The 25,408-nt window shown below is 48.5% G+C and overlaps 2 protein-coding genes and 1 long non-coding RNA gene across 7 annotated transcripts in view; 1 reads left to right on the forward strand and 2 right to left on the reverse strand.

The window, feature by feature from the left end:
* Window positions 1–1,279: 1,279 nt before the first annotated feature.
* Window positions 1,280–20,502, reverse strand: Akap8 (A-kinase anchoring protein 8). The gene is made up of 14 exons (XM_004872525.4): window positions 20,409–20,502; window positions 17,999–18,037; window positions 16,513–16,545; window positions 15,678–15,957; window positions 14,838–15,345; window positions 14,114–14,243; window positions 13,834–13,880; window positions 12,276–12,309; window positions 10,359–10,446; window positions 7,346–7,487; window positions 6,984–7,077; window positions 6,149–6,279; window positions 4,421–4,516; window positions 1,280–3,375 (listed from the first exon to the last, which is right to left on the reverse strand). The coding sequence occupies exons 1-14, from the start codon at window positions 20,425–20,427 to the stop codon at window positions 2,938–2,940; spliced, it is 2,079 nt and encodes a 692-aa protein (XP_004872582.1). The 5' UTR covers window positions 20,428–20,502; the 3' UTR covers window positions 1,280–2,937.
* On the forward strand, window positions 3,339–24,935 carry LOC110347200 (uncharacterized). The gene is made up of 2 exons (XR_002391649.2): window positions 3,339–3,423; window positions 7,304–24,935. It is a non-coding gene; the product is annotated as an uncharacterized LOC110347200 (long non-coding RNA).
* The window catches only part of Akap8l (A-kinase anchoring protein 8 like), a 35,979-nt gene continuing 31,303 nt past the window's right edge, over window positions 20,733–25,408 (reverse strand). For 4 of the 5 annotated variants that reach the window (XM_013068392.3, XM_004872526.4, XM_087201744.1 and 1 more), the window contains 2 exons: window positions 21,211–21,306; window positions 20,733–21,125 (listed from right to left, as the gene is read on the reverse strand). In XM_013068392.3, coding sequence (XP_012923846.2) covers window positions 20,805–21,125; window positions 21,211–21,306 — 417 coding nt within the window. In that variant the 3' untranslated portion in view covers window positions 20,733–20,804. Of the gene's footprint in view, window positions 21,126–21,210; window positions 21,307–21,719; window positions 22,135–25,408 lie in introns of those variants that run through there. The other variant, XM_013068393.3, reaches the window with a different exon arrangement.

Raw genomic sequence — 25,408 nt, forward strand, 5'->3', positions numbered from 1 at the left:
GATTCTGAGATGGTCTTGCTAACTCACTAAATTGTCCAGGCTGAGCTCTTAAACTTAGTCTTCCTGCCTCGGCCTCCCAGAGTGCTGGTATTATAGGCTTGCACCACCACACCCAGCTGAGCAATTAATTTTCCATTACCGTATTGCAGATTCCTTCAGCGTCAGTGGAAAACCACCCCCTTCGTCTTTTAAAGGTGCATTTCTGCCTACCTTTGTGGTGCCTGGACAGAGCAGTGTCTCATGGGTAGGGCTGGGGTGCCTGACCCTAGTGGGCCTTCCCACCACCTTCCAGGTGGGCCAGGTGAACGAGGGTGGAGCACAGGAAGCCCCTCAACTCAGCCAAGAAGGCCAGCCCCACAGCCAGACTAACTTATCCATTAAGAGCATTCCTCAAACCTTGTAGTTTTGTTTTTAGTACCAGAGATTGAAGTCGGGACCTTGTGCTTGTGAGGCAGGAGGCAGCTGAGGTGCCACTGAACTAAATCCCTGGCCCTCCTTGTTTTGTTGACATAGGGTCTCACTAGGTAGTCCAGGCTGCCCTCAAACTCCCAGCAGTTCTCCTGCCTTAGCCTCCCAGTGCCAGGATGACACATGCGTCACCATGTCCTGGCAACATTTTTGCAATCCAGGTAGTCATTACCCATCTTGGGAAATAAAGACCCATTTAACTCCAAGTATAGGAATAAAATAATTCATGTAGTTTCACAGGGAGGGGATGGTAGAAAACTCACTGAAATTTAGAGCAATTAAATAAGCCAGGGATTTTTTCCTCAAAGGTAGTGTTTGAACCCAGGGCCTTTGCTTTTGACTACATGCCGAGCCTTTTTAAAATTTTGAGTCACCAAGTTGCTCAATTTGGGCTCGATTCTGTGGTGTGTTCCTCCTCCTTCAGCTTCCCATAATGCAGAGATCACAGACATGTGACATCATACCATGCTGTTCAATCTTTTCCACCCTGCATACATTCAATGCTGAAAACATCTTTCACTTTTGCTTTAGGAGAAAATGCTTTGGGCTGAGTGTGGTTTAATAGTAGAGCACTTATCATGCATGAGGTCCTGGGTTCAATCCCTAGCACAGAACAATGAAAAAAGGTCCTCAAAGAGCAAGTTGAACCTGTAATTAGGCCACGTTTTTTGTTTTTTGACAAGGTCTCACTGCATGTAGTTCAGGCTTCAGCCTCCCAAGTGCTGAGTTTATAGGTATGGGCCACCATTCTGCTCCCTAGGCCCCATGTAAGCAACAGTAAGGAAAGATGAGCAGAAATGATTCAGAGGCATTTTATTGCTTATCAAGGCATTTATTTCACTGTTTAGTTCTAGCATTAACTTTTCCATAAATGTTCATCTTGTACCTCCACAAAGTTCCTTCAGAACAGTGCCTGTATCTTAGGATATTATGACAAACTAGCACCTGGTATACAGTAGATGCTCATCAAATATTCCATTGTGTCTTCTAATCATTTCCCCTTGGCCAATGTTTCCTGGCACACAAGACGTACACGCTTCACAGGTTTACAGGAAAACAGACTCAGCAGTCTCACTTCAAAAGGGAAGATCATCCAGTTCTTCTGATTGTATGATAATGTAATGGTAATGTGCTACCTTCAAAACATGCCAGTCTGCCTTTCTAGAAGTGTTTATCTAAAACACGTTTACTTAATTATAGATGGTTTCTAGCTATGCAAAATTTAGTTTTTCCATCTATGAGTGACATCTGGTTTTCTTTTTAAATGAAATTTAAGATTAACTCAATTGAAAGGAAAAAAAAAAAAACAACCTGAAATAATGTGAGGTGGAACACAAATGAGTTAAAACCTAAAAATGCTGGACGGGGGATTTAGCTCAGTGGTTCTGCTGCCTGCCTCACAAACGAAAGGTCCCGAGTTCCGATCCCTGGTACCAAAACAAAACCAAACCTAAAAATGCTGGTCACAATGGCACATGCCTTTAATCCCAGCTACTCCAAAGGCTCAGGCAAAAGGATCCCAAGTTTGAGCCCAGCCTGGGTAATTTAGCAACTTAGTATGACCCTATCTCAAAATAGAAAATAAGAGGTCTGGATATGTAGCTCAGTGGGAAGTCCCTGAGCTCAATCCTTAGTACTAGGGGTAGAGAGACTGAAGATGGAGCTCAGTGCTCTCTGGGTTCAATCCCCAGAACAAAAAAACCAAAAAAGATTCACAGAGGACTGATGATTGGGAAACAAAGCCCTAGGTAAAGTATCCTCATCCTTGAGGGTCAAGCAGGTGCTTCTATAATGGTGTGGGTCTGTCGGATGCATCATATATTATAGACCTCACTGCTGTTGCATAACCAACATCCCATGTCAACAAGACACCACACTGCAATGTGCACCCTACAAAAGCAGAGGCCCCAAAAGCCAAAGCCAAAGCCTGAAACTTAAGCCTAGCCTGGGCAACTTAACAAGACCCTTTCTCAAAATAAAAAAGGGCTGGGAATGTAGCTCAGTGCAAAAGGCCTGGGTCCAATCCCTAGTACTAAAGGGGGGGGGAAAAGCAGAGGCCAAAGTAAGTGCCTTAGGGGGAAAAAAAAAAATTCCTCAAGCAAGATATATTCTTAATGTTCAATTGCTCCCAATCAATAAGAAAAATTAAAGGGAAAAACAAAGGCAGAATCCAGCCAGTGGCTGTATGTAACAAGCCAAGTATCAAGATCTAATTAGTCAAATTTTGTTACTCCAACTGTTGTCTAAAAGGACATCACTGCTGCTTGGGAGGAATGTACAATCTCTGTAACCTTCAAGCTGAGGTGAGAAGCTATGCAACTGTGTAAGAGAAGCTTGTGAGGGAGATGGCTGAATCTCTTCACCAGAATTAGTTTACAGCATATTCCAGCAACACACCCTAGTACTGCTTATAAACCAAAGAAAGAGCAACATGTTATCTAACACATCCCTTGAAACAGGGAAGGAGGATCATTCTGTGGGAATATCATCTTTGGACTCTGCATCTGTTTGTCCCACTTCAGCTTCCATGGCAGCTGGGACAGGAGCTTCAGCTGTGGCATTTTCTGGCCCTGCTGCCAGTGTTATGGCCTCACTTCCGGCCTCAGCTTCAGGGTTCTCCTTCTCACATGATGTTCCACAGGAGGCATTCTCTTCCAGTGGCTGGTCAATGTGCAGCTCACTGCTGGTCCCCGCCATGTCCATCAGGCTTTCCCCTTGGGCTGGATCTTCACTGCTCTCTCCAGCCGTGGCTCCTTCTCCATCTACAGCCCTCACTGCTGCTGTAATCACCTCTGCTAAGACTTCTGCAGCCACCTCCTCAGGTGTCTCTTCCTTACCCTCACTTCCTAAATTGTCATCTCCTTCTATTTCAGGATCAACTGTTTCATTGGTGAAAGGATCCTCACCCTGGATAAAGAAGAAACAGATCAGTACAAGAAACGGGAGCTTAAAGAGGTGAGGGCTCACATATTTATGACTGGTGGAGTCCACCACAGAAACAAACCACAGCCCATGAGCTAATCCTACACATTCTCAGAGGCTACAGATCCAAAAAAGACATTTCAGAAAAGCTTCACCAGAACTATTTTGCACCCACCCAACACACACTTTGTGGTGCTGGAGATGGAACCCAGGGCCTTGTACATGCTAGGCAAGCGTTCTACCACCGAACCACACTGAAGCTCCTCAAAAGACTATTTTGTATTTTAGTTTCATTGAAGCTCATGACTCCAACAAGAAAATTGTTTCTATTTAATGGATAAAGACTCAAATAAAGATCAGTAACTTGCTTGAGGTCAAAATTATTAAACATCAGAGTGAAAATTCAACACCAAGTCTGACTCCTTCAGATACCAAACTTATACGCTAAGATTTTCTCTAGACTGGAAGCAAACTACAGTAAGATCAGGAAACGTATTTTAAAATATAGTGCTTAGCCTGGGGGCTGTAGCTTGGTCACAGACTGTGTACTTAGGATGTACAAGGCCCTAGATTCAAGCCTCTTTCCTTAACACTTAGCATCTACCTTGGAATTCTTTTTTTTCTTTTCTTTTGGACAGTCTCACTGTGTAGGCTCAGGCTGGTCTTGGCAATTCTCCTGTTTCAGCCTGAGTAGCTGGGACTGCAGGCACGTGCTACATCTGGCTTGAACTGTTTATAAAAAGCATCTCACTATCATTTGCACAGTGTATTACAGCCAGACAACCAAGGTTTCTCGTGGTGAGTCAGCACCATTGATAGTGATTCATCAAGCAGTATCCATCTCCAGACTTCCCAGGCAAGCACTGAGTCTTAGGAAACCCCCCGTTGTCACACATCTTTGCCTTATACGTTGCAATGTCCCTCAATTCTTCAAGGGACTTGGAAATACTACACACTGCTCCAGATGCAATCCCATACTCATCCTCCATTTCAAGAGTTTGTCCTGTCCTTTGGATTCCCAAACACAAACCTTAAGGTATTTTTCCAGCATCTTCACTATGTGTCTGTTATTCAGAACACTCTTAGCTACATGGAGACTTGTTTTCTTGAACTGTTCAGCAGCCAACTGCAGAGGGAACCAAACATGGGCTTTTAAGAATGGCAGAGGAGCAAGAGAACAAAGCACCTAGAATTTACTGAGTTGTCTCCAGTGGCAGCACCATCCCTCACTGAGGCAAAGCTTGAAATGCCAGGCTCCAAGAATGACAGAAAGAAGGCGCCAAACAGCCTTTTAGAGGTAGATGATACAAAATGGAAAGCTTGATAATCTATTAAAATAAATGCTTAGACCAGTGATAACCATGTGCCATGTGCAGAAGCAAAACATTTAAACTATATGGGCAAGGCTTTTCATTTTTTGGGCTGTGTTGCCTTCCAATCATTTTAGTTAAGTATGAATATATCACCCAAGCTGCTGTACGAGAGCTTGCACATGCATACATTAATCCCTTGCTTGTAGTTTTTTGTTATCTAGCACTGGGAGATGGGGGGCAACTATTGATATCCCTGTGTATTAGTTGGGAAAACTAAAGATAGATGTCTGACCCAGGGGTCTGTAAGCGACTGCCAGCAGACCAAGCGCAGCCACATCCACTCTATCATCCGTGGCTGCTTTAGTTTATCACTGGACAGTTCCCAGGGCCTGCACAGAGTACAGTCACCCTTTGTTGTCTCTCCTGAGGACTGACTCTAGGACCCTCGGAGATAGAAAATCCAGACACTTGAACCCCTTACATCAAATGGCATAGGTTTTTCTATCTTTCTTTCTCTCTTTTGTTTTTGAGATAGGATCTCTATGTAGTCTAGGCTAGCCTCAAACTCATGATCTTTCTGCTTAGTCTTACAAGTGGTAGGATTACAGCTATGTGCCACATTCTTCCTCCACTTTAGACTACTTATAAACTTAATACAATGTAACTCGGGAGGTTGAGGTCAGCCTGAACTACAAAGGAAGACCCTGACTCAAAAAAAATTTTTTTAAACTTAATACAATGTAAATGCTATGTAGTTATTGCAATCCATAGTTTAGGGAATGACAGATACAACACCCACCCCTAGATGTTTCTGATCTACTCCTGGCTCAATCTATGAATGTGGCACTCAGGGATGAGGGCCAACTATATCTATGATCTGACTTATAACTGCCTTGCTGAGCTCTGGGTTAAACACTTAGCCTCAGGGCCACCAGTGAGTTAGGACTAAACCAGTCCTGAAACCCAGGCCCTCAGGCTCGGCTTACATAACCTTCAGCAACTAAGGTTTATCTGGTGATTTACAGGGAACACTCAGAACAGAATTTCAGCTATGGTATTCGATCATTTCTAAGCAACACATTTTTTTTTCCTAAGCAAAACATTTCTCTAAGAGGGTTCTCACTATGTTGTCCAGGCTGGTCTTGAACTCTAGGCCTCAGTTTCCAAAGGAGCTGGAAACACAGGTGGGTGTCACTGAGTCTGGCTCATGTTTTAACAAAACTGGAGTGGTGTCAAGCAAGCTGATGTTTTTTCCCCTTGGTATGAAGAAAAGACTGAGAGGATGAAAAAGGACAATCGACCAATGGAACAGACTCAATGAAATAGAGCAAGAAGCCCTAGAGATGTGAGTGTTCCCAGTAAGACACAGAAGGTTCTGATCCACACTTCACCCCTGGCAGCCCAGGAATGCTCTCCCAGGCATCCAGCCCACAGAAGAAACTCACCCTGCGGTTATGGTTGTGGTCCACAGAGTGCAGGTGCCGCTGGAGGAGCTGGTGCTGTGCGGGAATCAGCATGTCACAGGCCAGGCAGTGCGCAGCCTCAATCTTCTTGAAGAAATGCTCTTGGCCAATCCCTACAACAGAACCCAAGCAAGTGATGGCTCCTTCCTCTTCCCCAGCAAGGCCCACATTTTCTCCCTGCAACTCTGCTGTTGTTGTTTCTTGACAGGGTCTTGCTATGTAGTTCAGGTTGGCCCTATACTCACTATGTAGCCCAGTCTGTCTTTGAGCCCTCATGCCTCAGCCTCTTAAGTGCTGGATCACAGGCATGTACTACCACACCCAGATCTCCCTGCAACCCTAAGGGTTCAGTTTGGACAGAATATGAGACAGGCATAGCCTACCTCTACACCTGAGAATTTTACATGTTAACTTTTGTCATCCTTCCAGTCCTCACTTCATACCAAGGAGGAAAAAACCCAGCTTGTTTGACATCACTCTCATAAGCTCCTCATGGAGCCTGATCTCCATTAGGCCATGCCCAGGGCTTTTTCCCATAGGACTTGACCTCACACATTCCCTGCAGCCCTGCCTGAGCCAGGAATGGAACCCAGGGCTTCATGCATACTAGGCAAGCACTCTACGACAGCCATGACCGCAGCCCTTTTGAGCCAGGTCTCGCTAATTTGCCCAGGCTGGCCTTGAACTTGTGATCTTTTTGCGTAAGTAACTGAGATTGCAGGTGTGCACCACCACGTCCAGCTGCACTGAGTTTCCAGGGTCCTGCCAATGCCTCGTGATCATCCAGAATAACCTATACCATGGAACTGCAATTTACCTTTGAAAGGGTCTGGCTTTGGTTTCGGGCTCTCCTTTTCCATCAACTCCTGTCGCCGCTTCTCAATTTTTTTATTCCTGTTTATGATGTACTCCTAGAAGGTGAGAGACAGCACCAAGTAAAATGAGAGGACACTGTCTCTGGGTGTTTCCCAATTGCTCACAGGCCTGTAAGATGCCAATGGAGCAGCTCTATGGGTACAAATCCCAGAGCTCTGAGTTCTCCTTCTGTGACTTGGGGACTTGTACAGCTGTTTATCCGGGAAAAGAAGCTCTGGCCACCTTGAAACCTCTCACCTTTCCTTTTCCTTCTCTGCAAAGGGTCACCAGGAAACTCTGTAGCAAAGGCCAAGTGTCCCTTACCTGGAGGAACTCCACTGTCTTGTCAGGCAGTTTGGTGCTTATAAACCGCAGCGTCTCTTTGTGAAATTTGCTCTGCAGATGCTTCTGGATTTCTTCATCTTCAAAGCTACGGAACTTGCACACAGAACAGGCAAACTGAATCCTGGAGAAGGAAAATGGACAAAAAAGCAGTGAGGTGGGGATACAACCCATGCCGGAGTACAGCTGAAATGGAAAAGGAAATGTGATTTCTTTGCTGTCTTTTTTTTTACGTAAGGTCTCAATATGTAGTTCAGGGTAGCCTCAAACTCAAGGCACTCTTCTTGGCTCAGTCTCACCAGTGCTGGGATTACAGGTGTGTGCCTCTGAGCCTGGCCTCAGGAAATGTGACTTCTGAACTAGTGGCAAGACTTGTAACTTTTAGCAGGGGGGCACAGCAGCAGTTACCCAAGCATCTGAAGAACAGAACACAGCCCTGAAAGTATTTTAGGAAAATGACTCATGTACTAACTCAGCGACATTCCAGTCTCTTTGGCACAAAGGCCCCTAACTGAATATCCTAAGGTAGTGACTTTTTGTACTTGTGGACTCCCCAAGATCCAACTGACTACTACTTAGCTTCTCAGGTGAGTCCGTCTACAGCCATGGGGACGATATATAGCAAGCTCATTTCATGTGAAGGAAAAATTCCTGAAGATCTCACACAATTCAAAGCTCATATAACCCAAGATCAGTTCTCCCACAGACCCAGTATAAAGAAAGAAGATATCAAGTTCTACAGGGAAGATGAGCCTTCTTTGTTGTGATTCCCAGGTCTCACCAAATGCAATCAGGTTGCATAACAAGATAGCGGCTTGTAGTACCCTGCCCCACCCCAGCCCCCAAACAGGATGCCCCTTCCCTGGTGACTCCAGCCCTTCTGGGGTTGAGGATGCAGGTCCTGTAGCACTCAAGATCCCATTGCTGCCAACTGCTGGCTCCCAGCACCTGGCTCAGTTTTGTTTTAGCAGTGGTGGGGACTGAACACAGGGCCTCTTGGATGCTAAGTAAGTGCTCTGCCACTTAGCTACACCCCAGCCCCAACACCCTGCTCTGATGTGACTAGCATCCTGGGATGCTTTTGCTTTGGCAGACATGCCCCAACAGAGGAGTGAAGAGAATAGGAGGGTCTGTGCACAGGGCTTTCAGGAAGACCCATGGGCAAAGGATTCACCTCGCCCTGCTGCATTTCACCTCCCCTATGACAATCTAAGTCCTTCTGAGATCCTCAGTCACTAATGCAAAGTCTGAAGATGTCTTTAAGAAAAGAAAGAGCCAGACCCAGGGATTTAGCCCAGCAGTGCCTTGCTTGGCAAGCAAAAGGTCCTGAGTTCTATTCCTGGTACTAGAAAAAAAAAAAGAAAAAAAAGAAAAAGAGCCAGGTGTGGTGGTGCATGACTGTAATCCCAAGGAGGGTGAGGCAGGAAGATTGCTAAGAGTTTGAGGCTAGTCTGGGCTATTTACTGAGTTCAAGCCCAGCCTGAATTACAAAGAAAAACCTTGTCTCAAAAAAACCAACCAAACAAACAAAAAAAAACGTCATTGAGCTGAGGGGTATAGGTTAGTGGTAGAGTGCTCCCTTAGCATGGACGAGGCCCTGGGTCTATCACCAGTGCTGCAAAAATAAATCAGTCAAGGCATGTGTTTCCATGTAGTATGAATATAGACCTAACTCACCTATCATTTACCTGTTGAAAAACAAGTTTTTGTGGGGTTTTTTTGGTACCGGGGATCGAATTCGGGTCCTTGCGCTTGTGGGGCAGGCGCCGGAACCACTGAGCTAAATCCCCGGCCCCTGAAAAACAAGTTTTGATGACTTTTCACTTAGGAAAAATAAACCTGTTTCCTGGTTTCCCAAAATCTACTGCTAGCACTTTTTTTAATGCAGTACTGGGGACTGAACCCAAGGCCTCCGCAGGGAGCTCCATCCCCTGCCTTTTCACATTTTGAGGCAGGGTCTTGCTAAGTCACTAAATTGCCCAGGCTGGGCTCAAACTTCAATTCTGCCTCAGCCTCTGAAGAGTGCTGGGATTGCAGGAGTGTGCCATCATGCCCAGCTGTTAGTGCTTTTGCTGAGTATTTCTACACACATGAAAACCACTATCCCACCTGAGCCTTAAGGTGGAGGACTTCCCTGAAAGTAACAAAAAAGGAACTTTGCAAACAACTGTGTGGTTGAGGCCTAAAACCATGTGACCACATGGCCACCATGACTACACAGAAGACCCTCAATCACAGAACCATGGTGTGGTCACTGTGACACCTTTGGGCTTGGTCTTTTTTAATGCTTTTTGCTTCTTGCAGCACTAGAGATTGAACCCAGGGGTACTTCTAATTTCCATGTCTCCCGTCCACCCACTTTTTTTTTTTTATCAGGTCTTGGAATGCTGTTAAATTGCCTGGGTGGGACTCAAATTTTGATCCTCCTCCTCCCTAAGTGCTGGGATTACAGGCATGGCCACTTTGCCCAGCCTTTTTGTATTCTTATTCTATTTCCAACGTCTAGATGATAGAGCCATCTACACATTTTCTCCCTATGTTGAACTCCAGAAATGGTGTGGACTTGGACAGGGCACCAAGGCACTTTTTAAATACGTTTTAGGGTGCGGAACACCAAATTTGGGGACAGGACACCCCTTTGGCCTGAGGGGGAAGGGAGGTGGGTATGTACGGGCCACAAAAAGGCACCACCAAGGCTACAATTCTAGAGGCCAAAAGTCAGCCACAGAAATCAATTTTTCAAGCAGGAGCAGAAACCTAACTTCACCCATTTTCCCCCACTCTCACCCATTTTCCCCTACTCTAACTCTCCCAGGCTTCATCCTAAAAAAACCGGCTAAGATTTCCTGACGCCTAGAGCCAGATCAAACCAGGCTCCCCTGCACTGAATACAGGTGGGCTCAGAAGAGCCTGCACAATGCCCATGTCCCATCCCCTTCAGTGGGGGTTTTGTGCCCACTTTTCACCTCTGAATGCACCACTAGTTCCTCCTCACCTGTCAGCTGCTCGGTCCCGCATCCTGTCTCTCCTCCTTTGCTTTTCCCGTCTCTTCTTCACTTCCTCATCCTCATCATCCTTCTCTCCTGTAACAGAAAAGTCCCTTCAAGATGCTCTGAGGGGCCGGCAGAGACACTAGCTCCAGAGCCTCATGGGCTGCAGCTTGGCTGCCGCACCCTGTGCCTGCCCTCCACTTCCACAGCATGGCAGGTCCAGGAACCCCCAAGGAATTGAGGGATATCAAAGGCTCCTGATGGACAAGAGCCTTTGCTGAGGACCCAGAGGAGTCACCTCACTCCTGCGGCTGGCAGGATGGGATGGGCCTGCCCATCCCACTGACACGGCCAGCCTGCTGTGCTGCCCCAGCCTGGCTGCCCATTCTGGTGCCCTGTCACTGAGTCTTCTCCCACTGTCATTTAAGGAGAGCAGTTCTCTCCAGACCAAGGCAACAGCTGGGAGGCTCAAAAAAGAAAGCAAGCCGCTCTACCGCCCTCTTTCCCCACCTCCTGGTGGGCCACGATGACAGTCCCCGTCGGCCTTGTCTGAGCTAGGGCCCCAGCAGGATTAACAGTCCTTGCTGGCCCATCCTCTATCTTCTGTGCACAAAAACTGCCAACCTAGGGCTTTCCGCTTTCCCAGGCTGCATGGGAAGCAATCCTGGAAACAAAAATGGGAAGAGACCAGCTGGTCCTCCCATGGGCCCCCTGGGGCCAGCGCAGGAGCTCCTGGCAGAGCCATGCGGCCAGCATCCCAGTATGAGGCCAGGCCAGGACCTAAGGCCTGGGCCGAAGGCTGGATGCTGAAAAACGTTGGATAAGCATCTGAACTGTGACCCCTACCCCTGAAGCCAGTCCCGAGACTGTCCCACGAAGATGGCGACCGGCGGGCGCTGCTCAGAAGCCTCTCAAAAGGGCGTGTGGGACTTTTGGCAAGAGGTCACTGCCTGAAACTATGACTGCTGTTTAATAGCAAAGTCATCCCCGGTAGGTAGCAGGACCTGTGCGCAACAAACACGTCACCTTTGCTTTAGCATTTACCCGGCTGCACGAGCTGCTGAACACTTGGTGTAGTCCTGCACTACAGACACAGCTGCTCCGGTATGTCGGGGGAGGGGGGCCTCAGAAGGTTGGCTAGGCCAAGGGCCTTCACCACCAATGGACACAGGGCCAGCCTGGGATCCTTGGTGTAACCAGCTACAGACCGACCCAGGGAACGGAGGGCAGAAATTATGGCTGTTGGGAGAGCCCAAGGCAACTGTGGCCCAGGCTGCTTCTCCAGGTCTCTCCAAAGAGTATGACCTTGCTCTCTCTTACTGCTTGCCTTGGGCTTTTGGGTCAGACTCCTGCCCTGGAACTCATGAGAGCTACAGTGATGGCTTCTCTCTTGAGATATGAGCCTGGGTCCACCTGACAGGCTGCCCTTACTACTGCATTCCCAAGCCCTGTGAGTGTCTGCTGCCCCACTCCTGCATGTACTGCAGCTGCCAAGAGCCCCGGCATGGAGGTGGAGGGCACAGTGCTGGGGTGGCAATGGGGGAAACTGGACACAATGAAGCCCAGGAGAAGGGACAGAGAAGACGGGGGTGGGGTGGGGGTGGTCATTGTCTCTCTCAGGTTTCTGAGATGTTTCCTTCCCTACCACAAGTGTCACAGACATCCAGAAATACCTCACCCACCCCGAGCCTGCACTGAGTGAGGCAAATGGGCTCATTTCCAGCAAATGCTGCCTCAGGCACTGAGGCAAAGCCTGGGGATGATCACCATGACCTAGATGACCTAGGCCCACCCAGCAGCCACAGCCCCTCTTCTGTCCCAAGCGATGAGCTCTATGCAGGCCCCAGCTGGCTCAAAAGCCCACCCTGGCTGGAAGCTGGGACAGACACACAAAAGCTGTAGGGACACTAGGTGATGCCTACCTCTCTGCCTCCCAGCATTGCAGAATTCATCCTCCTGGAAAAGGGCACAGGAAAAGTCAGACAATGAGGTATTTCCATAATTTCCCACAGCCAGTCCAGCCCCTTCCCACTGTTTGGTGTGTGGCATCTCCTCCAAGACCTAGGATTTGAGGCCTTCAGAAAATAGGCACTGTGGGGAGGACAAGCCTGAGGGCCTCAACCTGGAGCCTGAGTGTTCTATTACTACTTCTGGTTCCCTTTAAAGACCATGATAATGACTTTTTTTTGGTCTTTAAGCCACTAACCTTTTTTTAATTCTCTCTACTGTTTAAGAATTTGCCCCCTGAGAAATGCATACCCAGTTCTGTATCCCAGACTGCCAGGAACCCACCCATCAATGGAAGGTTAAGAAGCTCTGATTTGTGTGATGCTAATTCTGCCCTTTTTTTTGGTACCAGGGATCGAACTCGGGTCCTTGAACTTCTGGGGCAGACGGTGGAACCACTCAGCTAAACCCCTAGCCCCTTAGTTTTGGTTTTTTGAGACAGGATCTTGCTATGTAGTTCAGGCTGGCCCTGAACTCACTATGTAGCCCAGGCTGGCCTCAAGCTTTTGGTGATCATTCTGCCTCAGCCTCCCAAGTGCTGGGATTATAAGCACGTGCCACCACGCCCAGCTATTCCACCATTCTTGACTGAAAATGGGCTTTACCAAATATATTCAAGTGTTCTTAACAAAAGAGGTATGGAAAGACAAGATTCCTAACTGAAACTCTGAACAGAGCCAATGCCTTAGGCAGCAAGCCCAAAATTAAATTAACAATCAGATTTTTAGATTTCTAGTCTGAACAATAAGCCATGGACTCACTTGGAGCTCATGTGTGTATCCCCCAAGCCAGATGAATGGGGAGCAAGAGTGAGACGTTGTTGCTTCTTCACTCTCCCTGCCCCACCATCTGTCTGGCCATCAAAAGTACCTGGGAGATGGGGCCGGGGATTTAGCTCAGTGGTTTTGCCACCTGCTGCGCAAGCCCGAGGACCAGAGTTCAATCCCCGGTACCAAAAAAAAAAAAAAGGACCTCGGAGCAGCCTTCTCAGGCCCCTGGGGTCTCCAGGCCCTCCCCCCCTGCATGGGTCAGCATCTACAGACACCAGGGAAGGCAACCTCCCCAGATGTGTGGTGTGGTTCCCATTAAGAACTCGGCAGACCCTGCTTTTTACACAGGGCACAAGGACTGAAGGATGAGGACACAAGCCAGCTGCATCTGGCACACAGCTGGCAGCCAATGAGCCTCTGGTACATGTCTGTCAGACTGCATTTATCACACAAGTGGCCAGGCCCAACACTACAAGGACACAGGAGAGGCCAGGGAAGGTGCTGGAACTTTTTTTAGGAAAAGAAAGATTGTTGCAGTTGAAACACTTAGCAATCTAGCTACAAGTTAGTGTACCAAATCCACTCAGAGATGTATAGAATGGAGCCTACTAGGGTAACTGCTCCCACCTTTGTGAGAATGAGCAATAAAGTAAGTAAGAAGGCCCTCAGAGCCCAAAGGGGCTGACCCATAAGGTGAACTTACACCCCGAAATTCTTCATCTCCTGACCGGAAGTCACCAGCTCCATCATCTGCCAGATACAAGGGAATAGAAAAAATCAGTCCCTGGGCAGGTGGACCCATTCCATTCTGCTCTCAAGCAGTGACCTGAGTGACAGCCTGTCCTGATCACAGTAGGAGCCAAGGGACAATGGGAAAAGCCACCCAAATAACTATGTGCACACAGTTGGGCAGGGCAGGGAGCACTCCAGGCAGAGAACGGACTCATCTCACACCCACCCAGCCTGCTGGGCCCCAAATGTACCATTGTCTGAAAAATCGCCTTCGCTGTCAACACGGGCCAGCTTGGTGTCCGGCTCCTCAAACATAGGAAACTGCTTCCGCTTCCTGCCCACACTGTCTGGTCCGAAGCGGTCAAACCCTCTCCTCCTGGGCTATAGATACAAGCACATCCCATGTACCACTTCCCTGGGCCATTAAGATACCCCACAGAAGTAAAGAACAGAGAATTTGCAAGATCAGAGAACAAACAAAGGAAAAGGCCTTTTCAAAAAGCTAAGAGATAGGGCCAGGGATTTAGCTCACTAGTTTTGCCGCCTGCTGCACAAGCGCAAGGACCCAAGTTCGATCTCCAGTACCAAAAAAAAGCTAAGAGACAACATAAATTAAAAATTTAAAAATGCCATGCTCAGTGAATGAAGCCAGATGTAAAAGGCCACATGTGCGATTCTACTGATACGAAAATGTCTAGAAGAGGCAAAACCAGAGACAGAAAGGAGATGAGTGGTTGTCTGGGCCCGGCAGAGGGAACAGGGAAAGACTGCTGCTAACTGGTACATTTCTTTCTGGGTTGATGGAAATGTACTAAAACTACATTGTGGTGATGATGGCACAATTCCATAAACTTGGTAAAAGTGGAACCCTAACTTAAAAATTGGTATGTCTTACAGCATATAAATTTTACCTCAACAGAGCAAGTTGTTGAGAGGAAAAGCCAAGGCGGCCTACTGAACACTGTGGGTACTTACCCGCTCTCTCATCCGAATCTGTGATCGGCCACATCCATAAGGCATGGTGTTGTCATATCCACCCGTGCCCTGCATACCCATCATGCCATAGTCAGGAGCCATGGACTGGGAGAAGAGGGAAGGAGGCGGCCTGCTCGGGGAGGGTCCTCCCAAGCCTCGTCCACCTATGTAGTTTAGCTCATTCCAGGAAGTGGACAGGGGCTCAGAGGAGGCCTGGGGTGGCATGAAGGGGTCACTGCGCATGAAGGTGCTAGAACTGCTCCGGTCCTGGAAGCGACCTGGTCCCGGGCCCGGGCCTTGGCTCTGACCCCGGCCTCGCATGAAGCCATCAAGGGAGCCTCGCTCTCGGGCTGGGTCCCGGCAGTCATTGTACTGCCCAACAAAGCTGCCATTGCGGTCAGTCCCCAGGTCAAAGTCATAGTCATAGTTGTAGCCAGGGCGGTAGGGATTGTGTTCTGGCAAGCAAGGCCTGGAATTGTAGGACTCATATGGCTGGAAGCGGAAGGAGCTACAAAGAAAGTAAAACTCATCAATGCTCAGAAGGCAAAGCAAACGAACACCCCCTTCAAACATCACTGAACAAAGGTCATGGAGCCTTTGGCCAAGAGAACCTGGAACAGCAGGATACAGAAATAAGAAATCCCAGGCAACTCAGTCCGTAGCCCAACCCCCCACTTAGGAAACCAGCAACTTAGGGAACTGCAATGGTCTGCCCTCCGCCCCAAATGGGCCAGCTCATCCTGCCGCACTCAGGAAAGACAAGGAGGAGCAGGTGCCATCCCATCTACAGAAAGCTGTGCTGACAGGGGTCCCCAGGGAAGGGTTCAGATCCATAATCACCTCTCCCGGTCCTGCATGCCCTCCCCACCGCTGCCGCTCCCGCCCCTGCCTCCTTCCTTGGACATCATGTCCAAGCGCTGGTTGATCTTGGCAATGAGAGAGTCTGAATTGTCACTGCATGGTTCTGGACCATAAGAGGCCATGTGCATGGAAGGGCCCCCAGCTGCCAGGCCACCATCACTGGCCTTGGTGGCCTCCCATGAAGCTGGGCCATAGCTGTAGGTTGCTCCTGCAGTGACGTTGGTGTTCTGGGTACCATAATAATTGTAGTTGTCATAACCTGTCAGAGAGAAAAGGAGGTCAGACCTCATCAGCCATAAAGCTGATCTAGGAAGATGCATATGCATAGTACCCACTATCCACTGAAAAGGACAAAGTTCACAGCACCAAGTGCGGCTGGCATACACACTGTGCACATGATCTGTCAGGAGGCAAGAAGAGGAGGCCAGAGGGACAGGAGGCCTCAGCTCTCAGCAGCAAGTTTCCTGGGAAAGACCTTATAACTTATTTCCTCATTCCAAACCAGAGCTGGCTGAGCACCCTGGGAACAGCAGCACAGGCTGCTGACAGACCCATCTGAGAGCTCCCGCTCTTGCAGACACAACCACAATCCTTTTTAAACAAGTTCTTGAGGTTGGTGGAGCCCTGGCTCCCCTCAGCAACTTGCGCTCAAACAGCGGTAAGGGCCAGCCTTTACTCATGAAAAGAGCCAAGAAATCCACACAAACTTCCCTTTCTGCCCTTCCATCTTCAAGAGAGCTGCAAGCCATCAGACTAGGGTAGGGACGGCTATACAGAGCCCAGTGCATACCTGCATGCCCTCAGAAGGGCTTACCTTGCCAGCTGGCCACACCACTTCCATATGTACCTGGAGAAAACAAAAACAGGCAAAAACTTTACGGGCAGAACAAGAGTGCCTGAAACACCCCTGGAGAGACAGGTACCACTTGGCTCCAGAGGAGCCAGGACAGCCATGGCCACAGCAGTGCTCAGGAAGCACCCTTAGTTGCCTCTCGCTGTGCTTACTTCCTACACTATGGGGGCCAAGCACCTTCAGGGTTTCCTCCAAGGTGAGGCTAGTTTCCTCCGTGACAGTGGGAAAAGGAAGTGGTACCCTCCCAGGAAGCTGGCTGGCTGTGGAATGCCAGCTGGGAGGCCAGCCTAGCTGAGGCCCCAGGCAAAACCCTTATAAAGTATCAGTGCTCACCAGAAGCCAGAGCCCAGGCACTGCCAACCACAACAACAAGGCAGCAGAGGAAACTCGCGTCCTCAACTCAACTAAGCAGAGGACATTATATGCCACGAGTAACCTGAGAGGCTTCCTCCAGTGACACAGTGATGGGCTGAGCAGTGGCCCTGCTCCCAGTGGTACTAGGGGCAGGTCCTAGGCTCATAAAAGAAAAGAAGCCATCATCTCCTAAAACAGTGGCTAGCCTGGCATGGTGGCACAGGCCTATAATCCCAGCACTGGGAAGGCTGAGGCAGGACCGCTGTGTGTTTGGGTCCAGCATGGAATACATAGTGAGTTAAAGGCCAGCCTGAACTACATAACGAGACTGTGTCTCAAAAAAAGGGGGGGGGCCAGGGATTTAGCTCAGTGGTTCCACCGCCTGCCTCACAAGTGCAAGGTTCTGAGTTTGATCCCCAGTACTGGAAGAGGAAAAAAAAAAAAGAAAGAAAGAAAGAAAAAAAAAAAAAAGCTGAACAGTGGCTGGCAGAAAGCAAAAACAAAACAAAACAGAACAAAACACTCGCCACCAGAAAGCACTTTCCAGTCTTCCAAACAAGGTTAAATGCCCTGTCTGGACTCTAGGGCAGAGATCAGCAAAAGCTCCAGGCCACATCTAGCTCACAGGCTGTTTTTGTACAGCCCTCAAGCTAAGAGTGGGTTTGACATTTCTAAATAGAGAAAAAAGCATCCAAAAGTACACATTACAATGTATACATCATGCACAGAATTCTGTGTACCACCTGAATTCTTTAAAACTGTCCTAAAAAGTGTATTACAGAAAAAACTGTGTTTGTACTCGCAAATATTTATCTACAGAAAAAAAAAAAAACTGCCAGGACAGACTACTTCATGACACATGAAAACTGTAATAGTCAGACTTTAGTGTGCATAAATATTTGCACATCACTGTCTACTTTATATTACCTATGGCTGACTTTGTACTATGGAAACTATACAGCCTGTAAAGCTGAAGACATCTACTATCTGACCCAGTACAGGAAAAATCTGCTGTCCCTTGTCTTGGTACTGCCATGCTAGGGCCCTCGGTAGGGGAAGCCAATCCCTTATCCATGACTCAGGTCTCACTTACCCTGGGTGTTGGCAGGTCCAGCACTCCAGGCCCCATAGCCTGCAAGAAGATGATGCTGTGTGTCAAGATCCTGTTCAACACACTAAAGAATGGGGCTTTTGAGGTACTGGAAGATTAAAGGGATCTCCTCACAAGCATTCAATGCCCGCCTTACAAGAAGGCAGCATAAACCAGCAATGCCTTCTCTCTAAAAGTTACTCCTTACTTGCTAATTGCATTATCTCCACCAGGCTGGGTTCAAAGCTGAAGAGGGGAGGGAACTGGGCTTGGAAGTCAGTTCTGTCCATCACCTGCTGAGGGACCTTGGCAGACAACCTCCCCTCTCCAAGACTCAATCCACAAACTGCAAATGACACAGATAGGACAGGGTCCCCCAACCTTATGGCCCCCACAGCTGGAAAACCAGCTCGGATTGCCACCGGAGATACCCCATAACTGGGAACAAACTTGGGAATTTGGTGACATAAACTGTGGTCCTTTGGATTTCACTTCCAAGTGACTTTTGGGGGGGGGGGTACCGGGGATCGAACTCGGGTCCTTGTGCTTGTGAAGCAGGTGGTGGAACCACTGAGCTAAATCCCCGGCCCCCAAGTGACTTTTAAACCCTCCAATTACTCTCTGAGCCTTCAAGTCCCAGAGCATTACTCAGCTTGGCCCTAAGGCACCAGACTGCCCTCCTGTCCCTCTAACCAGGAGGGTGCAAACCATACTTTTAAAATTTGTGTCCCTAGAGCCCAGCTGACTATTTCAATGAGGCCAGGATGTGGTCTCATCTCTCTCATCGAAACTGAATGACCAACCAACAAATGTTCCTGACTGCTACTCAGAGATGAGAGAGCAAAGGCTCACAAGTTACGGGGACTTGATCCATGGTCCTACTGTGACTGACATTAGCCCTCTGATCATCTCTGAAGGTTATACCCTTGCCATTGGTACAGCAAAAAAATAGAAAGCAAATTCAAACAAGTGACCAAGCAACCTTGGGGCTTCCATGTGAGGCACTAATCTAGTCGCTTAATCTCAAAACATTTTTTGAGGCAGCCGTTTCCTAAAGGTTTCAGGAGGTAGGAAGTGGGGTACTGCAACCCTCTAAGAGTACAACAGGAGGATTCCCGCAAAAAATACCTGATAGAAAAACAAAGAATGGAAGATCTAGCCAGATTCTGAAAGCCCAGAAGAGCCAGGCTGTCTCCCCCTAGAGCTCTGCAGACACCCAACCACAGGCTGCAGGGCTCTTCCTCAGCAATTCCCCTTAAAGGAGATCCTGGCACTTCTCAAGATCCAGGCCTTACTGGTGATATCGGAGCACACCAGTAAGTCCAGCACTCTAGGAGGCTGAGGCAGGAGGATCCCAAGTTTAAGCACAGCCTGGGCAACTTAACAACTGAGAGCCTGTCTTACAAATTTTAAAAAGGGATAGAGATGTTACTCAGTGTGAAGGGCCTGAGTTCAATCCCCAGAACGGGAAAGGGGAGGAAGAGGGAGATCCAGGCCTTCCCCAGGAACTGTACCCAGGATCAGACCACCAACTTCTTCTATGTCCTGCGGAGCCCCATCTCGTAGGTTAATCGTTCCCTTCGGGCCAATTGTAGCTTTCAGCTCAGGGCAAGGTCTCCAAGGAGGGTGGAACTCCAGAGACAGGAAGTAGGCAGGCCCAACAGCAAGCAGGCCGTGGAGCCAAGTGGGAAATGGACAAGGTGCCTGCTATACCGCCCCTTAGCTCCTCTACGCCACCGTAAGAGGGGACCTGAAGAGGAACAGCCAGTCTGTCATCTAAACCGGAATACATCAGGTTTCCAACTTCGAACGAGAAAACACTTAATATCTGGCCGTCTCGTCGTACGCCGTCGTCTCTACAGACCACCGCCAGCACGCGTGGGCACACAGCAGGTGGGCTGACGGTTGGCTTCTGGGACGGTCGCCCCGGGCCAAGGGCGCCAACCGCGAACCCTGCAGAGCCCCCAAGGCCCAGCCAACACCCAGAAAGGGAGTCAGCGCCCCGAGCCCCGATCTCGGTGGCGGACCCCAGCCGCGCGCTGAGGCTCCGCCTCCCCGCGCCGCCATTTTGTGGAGTCCTCAGAAAAGCAAGGCGGGACAGCGAACGCCGAGGTCGCCAGCGCCGGGGCCGGCCGAGCTCCGCCAACTTTTCGGTTTCGGGACTGTGATGGCCCGGACCGCCCGAGGAGCCCCCCGAACCGCACTGTAGTGCTCAGCTCCGCCTGCCTCCTCGGGTCCTGCCGCCCAATCCGCTTGCGGTGCCCGGGGAGCTACCGCGCCGAGCCCGCCTCTCCACAGGGCCGCTCTGCAGCTACCAAGCCGTAGCTGAAAGCCCAGGGATGCAGAACCCGCGGCAGCGGCTTCCTCTCCCAGACCGCACCTTCCCACACCGCACCGAAGAGCTCGTACTGACCTCCGTAGCCCTGCTCCATGTTTCCGACGTAGCCCGCCCGCCGACCCTTTTTCTAGCCTTCCAAAGGACGCATGCGTTCAACGTACCTTCCGGCGTCCACTACTGGAAGACTAGATGCGCGCGTCACTCCTCCTGTACGCTCCCATTGGCCGCCTTTTGCACAGGTCCCGCCCTACCACTCCATCTACTTTCTGGGTCGCTCAGGACCAGCACCCGCAGCATCTCGGGAGTCGCGGTGCCAAAGACGACGCCGCGCAGGCGCATTCCGGCCTCCCCACCTGTGCGCAGGCGCGCCACTCCCTCCGCAGACACATGGACGCGAGATGGAAGGAAAAAACTTTATTTGACTGAATTTCCAGCCCCGGCCCCGCAGGCCCTGCACGCCCCACGCACGGGTTACGGGGCGCCCCCGCCGCCTTCCTCGTCGTCCTCCACGTCGAGGCCCGGGATGCCGCGGATCTGCCGCTGCAGCGCCCCGCCCAGCAGGGGCAAGGCGCCCTCCTCTTCCTCCTCGGGAGGCGGCGGGGGTGGCGGAGACGCAGTCTCGGGTGCCGGCTCTGGAGGAACAGGGGGCGGCGCTGGGGCTCCCTCGGCCCCCTCGGCGGTCCCCGTTGCGACCCCAGCCATTTCGCCAGACGCTGCTTCGTCCAAAGCACCGCCCTCCGCCTCCTCCTGCTCCTTCTCCTCCTCGGGGCTGTCTGTGAAAGGGTTCTCGCCCTGCAAGGAATGGGGGTGGCAGTGATGGGCGAGAGGATTCGAGGGGACTGGGAAGGACAGGGGCGGGGTCTGCTCCTTCCCTCACCTTAAGGTAGCGCTCCAGCTTTTTGCTGATGAGCTTGTTGTTGAGGATACTGCGGGCCACCATGAGCGAGGATTTCTTGGACTGCTCCATCATGAGCTGCAGGCAGGGCAGGCAGGGCTGCAGAAGCTGCTCCAGGAGCTGGGGCCAGCCCACCCGACCGGACCCAACCCCCTCCAGATCGCCCTCAGCTCTGCAGTCACATCCAGCCAGAGTGAGGCAGGCAGTGAGGCCACTCCATAAGCATGGAAATACGACCTGGTCTGATCTTTTTTGTTCAAATGCTCCGTCCTTTCATACTTACTGTGTGGCTAAAGATAGATAGAGATATGCATATATGACAGCTATTAAACCGGGCTTGGAGGCACATGCCTGTAATCCCAGCACTCAAGGAGGGTGAGGCAGGAGGATTGAAAGCAAGTCGGAGCCCAGCCTGAGCAATTAAGGGAAAATCTTGTCTCAAAAAAGGGCTGAAGGGCCGCGGATTTAGCTCAGTGGTTCCGGCGCCTGCCTCGAAAGCTCAGGGTCCCGAGTTTGATTCCCGGTACCAAAAAAGAAAAAAAAAGGGGGGGGGGTGCTGAGTATGTGGCTCAGGATGAAGATCCTGGATTCAATCCCGGTACCACAAAAAGAAAAAAGAACTATTTTTAAAAGCCAAATGTGCAACCCATAAGGAATCAACTGCCCTATCGTGCAAATAGCAATTTAGGATCAAGAGGGAGAATATTTAAAGACAGAAACACAGTCAAACAGTACATTTAAGAAAAATACGTCCTTTGAACCTGTAGGATTCAGGAAATGAAGAAATACTTGCAGCAGTGCGAAGACTGTAAAGAGACTTCTCTGTTGGTGGGATAACTCTTTACATGGTTTTTGGAAGGCAGTTTGATAATTTTCATCAGTAACTCCTATCCCTAAGTTTAAGATCTGTAAATACACATGCACACTGTGATTGTAGGGCTGAAAAAATTGGAAAGCACCTAAATGTTCTTCAATGGAGGAATGAAGAAATAAATCATACATTTGAAAGAACATAATTCAGTCACTAAAATCAAGCTTGTCTCTCTACTGGCATAGTAAGAAAAATGTAGCACAGCCAAGTGTGGTGGTGCACACCTATAGTCCCAGTGCTCTGACTACAAGTTCATGCCCATCTTGGGCAATTTAGCAACTGATCAAGACTCTGGCTCAAAATAAAAAATAAATTTAAACAAAAGGCTAGGAGCTGGGCATAGTGGCACACCCCTGTGATCCCAGGACTTGGGAGGCTGAGGCAAGACGAGTTTGAGGCCACTCTAGGCTACATACTGAGTTCAAAGCCAGCCTGAACTACATAGTGAGACCTTGACTCAAAAAACCAAACCAAAACAAAAAAAGGCTAGGGTTGTAGCTCAGTTGGAAGGCTCTGAATTCAATCCCCAGTACTAAAGAAAAAAAAATTGTGTGTGGAAAAATTTGTATACCATGCTCCAACTGTTTTGTCTGGAAGGATTTATACCAACTTTTTGGGTTATTTCCTCATGGTGGGAATCCTGGCAAATATCACTTTCATCATCATAAAGCCATAAGCAAAAAGAAGATAAGAATACTATTTTTGTTCCTCCAGGAACCCTAACTATTGAGCTCTAGTCAACCAGAGAAAGCCTCTCACTTGTCTTTACACCCTATCCCACATTTACTTCTCTTTCTCTACTACTTCGGCAGATATTAACTGATCTCATGGATGCTCATAAGTTACAGAGGCATACCATCAGGATGGACTACAGACCCCACTCAGCTACTGTTTTCCACTTGCCACCACATAAGCAAGCCTTCTCCTCCAGGTGCCCAGATAGGATATTACAAGCTCTCCCAACTGAGACGCATTAAGGTCGTTTCCAGATTTTCATCCCAATAACCAACAGAATAAAAGTATTTCCAGGCTGGTGCTTTTAATTCTAATCAAGCAGCCTCCCCAAAGTAACAGTGCCTGATTACACTGCAAAAGAAATTTTTTTTTTTTTTTGCAATTCATGCTTCCTCTGTGTTTATGGCTTGAGCCCAAGAGTTGGAGGTCAGGATGGGCAACATGGTGAGGCCAGGTCCCAGAAACAACAAAGAGCCAGGCATGATCCCAGCACTCTGGAGGCTGAGGAAAGAGGATCACTGCGAGTTTGAGGCCAACCTAGCTTACAAAGTGAATTCAAGGCCTGCCGGAGCTATACAATGAGACCCTATCTCAAAAAAACAAAACAAAACCCATCAGCATCAGGTGTTATCATTGTGGAGTATTTTTGTTACTTGCATAAAAATGAAGTGTATTGCCTCAAGCACACTTCTGTGCCCTACCAGCAATCCTCCTAAGGGTGCAGATCTGTAAGCTAGATTGTTTTCTACCTGCCAAGTGTTTCAAGGAGGTCAACTCCTCTTTGTCTTCTGGATTTCCTGGCTTGCTCAGGAAGGCTTGAATACTCAAAGTAGACAAATCGTATACATTTTTTCTTTGTTTTACATTTACATATTCTGGGAATTAATATATGGTATGAAGCAGAAATCCAACTTTCTTGTCCAGAAATTTATAAAGGAAGCTATTATAATTTTCTCTACTGAATTAAAATACAGACCCACGTTTCCTTATTTATAAATCTGAAATCCTAAAAGCTCTAGAAAACAAAAGTTTCCCCCCAAAACTCATTTGGTGGCAGAACGTAAGCCAATGTTACTTTTTTTTTTTTTTTTGGTACCAGGGATTGAACTCAAGTTCTTGCGCTTGCGCAGCAGGTGGGGAAACCACTGAGCTAAATCCCCAGCCCAAATGTTACATTTTTATATCATCTTTATTTATCCTACTTATACAGGTCACTTGAATTATTGATTATTCAAATATAAGGCACTAGGGCCAGGGATATAGCTCAGCAGAGCAGCACCTACCTGGCAAGCACAAGTCCCTGAGTTCGATTCCCAGTACAAAAAACAAAACAAAAAAACCCCTAAATATAAGGCACTTTTCCCAGATCCTGCTGGAGGTGAATGATCACATTGTAGATCTTTCTGAAACCCCCAAATTAATTCAGAAACCTCCAGACCTAAGGGCTTAGAAGTGACCTGTACTAATTTTAACAAATACTAAATTTGGGGGGGGGGGGTGGTACTGGGGATGGAACTCAGGACCTTGCGCTTGCGAGGCAGGCAGCAGCACCACTGAGCTAAATCTCTAGCCCAATTTCCTGTTGTTTTGGGGGTTTTTTTTGGTACCAGGGATCGAACTTGGGACCTTGAGCTTGCAAGGCAGGTGCCGGAACCACTGAGCTAAATCCCCAGCCCTCCTGTTGTTTTAAATTGCACTGGCTTTATAATGATTTTTTTTTGTGGGTGCCAAAAATCAAACCCAGGTCTTCAAGCATGCTAGGCAAGAGCTCTATCACCGAGTTATACCCTCAGCCTGTAACAAATTTTCTCTTAACTCATGACTGCATTTTGTGTAATTCTTTTGACTATTGTTAGACTTGCAAAATTTTGGCAGGCATAGAATTATTAATGCTATATCTAGGTACTTAGGTGTGGAAGATGTAAAACCTAGTAACAGCCAAGCATAGTGGGACATGCCTATCATCCCAGCACTATGGGAAGCTGAGGCAGGAGAACTGTGAATTCCAGCCCGGCCTGGGCAATTTAGCAACTTACAGAGAGAGCAAGCAAGTGAGCCTATCTCTTAAAAAAAAAAAAAAAAAGGTACCCTCAGAAACAGAGTAGAGAAGTGGTTACCAATGGTTGAGAAAGGCAGAAAAAGAGGCAAGGACATGTACAAGGCACAGCTGCACAGAGGAATAATTTCTAATGTTCTGTAGCATGGTAAGATAACTACTGTTGACAACTTACCTTTCAGAATAGCTAGTAGGATGGATTTTGAATGTTCACAACACAAAGAATACCTGAGGTGACAACTATGCCAATTACCCTGATCTGATCATTACATACTGTATTTAAGAAATGCAATATCACACTGTACCCCTTTATGTACAATTATATGTCAATTAAAAACAGAAAAGTACTTGAAAACTACAGTACTCTGAAAAAGGAGATTAAGAGGATATCAGAAAATGGAAACATATCCTTTCTTGTATAAGAAGAATCAATATAGTGAAAATGGCCATCCCAACAGCATATCTCACAGAATTAGAAAAAGCAATCCTAGTATTCATTTGGAACCAGAAGAGATCTA

The sequence above is a fragment of the Heterocephalus glaber genome, unplaced genomic scaffold, assembly GCF_053883595.1.
Source record: "Heterocephalus glaber isolate CG9 unplaced genomic scaffold, H.glaber_assembly_v1.0 deba00001760, whole genome shotgun sequence".
Lineage (NCBI taxonomy): Eukaryota > Metazoa > Chordata > Mammalia > Rodentia > Bathyergidae > Heterocephalus > Heterocephalus glaber.

Bases quoted from the DNA above. Each gene is read 5' to 3' on its own strand.
- Akap8 (XM_004872525.4), bottom strand. The intron at 7,078-7,345 runs GTAAGGGACACT...CTCACCTTCTAG, and splicing joins AGACAGTGGAGTTCCTCCAG to GAGTACATCATAAACAGGAA. The intron at 6,280-6,983 runs GTAAATTGCAGT...GTTCTGTTGTAG, and splicing joins AAAGCCAGACCCTTTCAAAG to GGATTGGCCAAGAGCATTTC.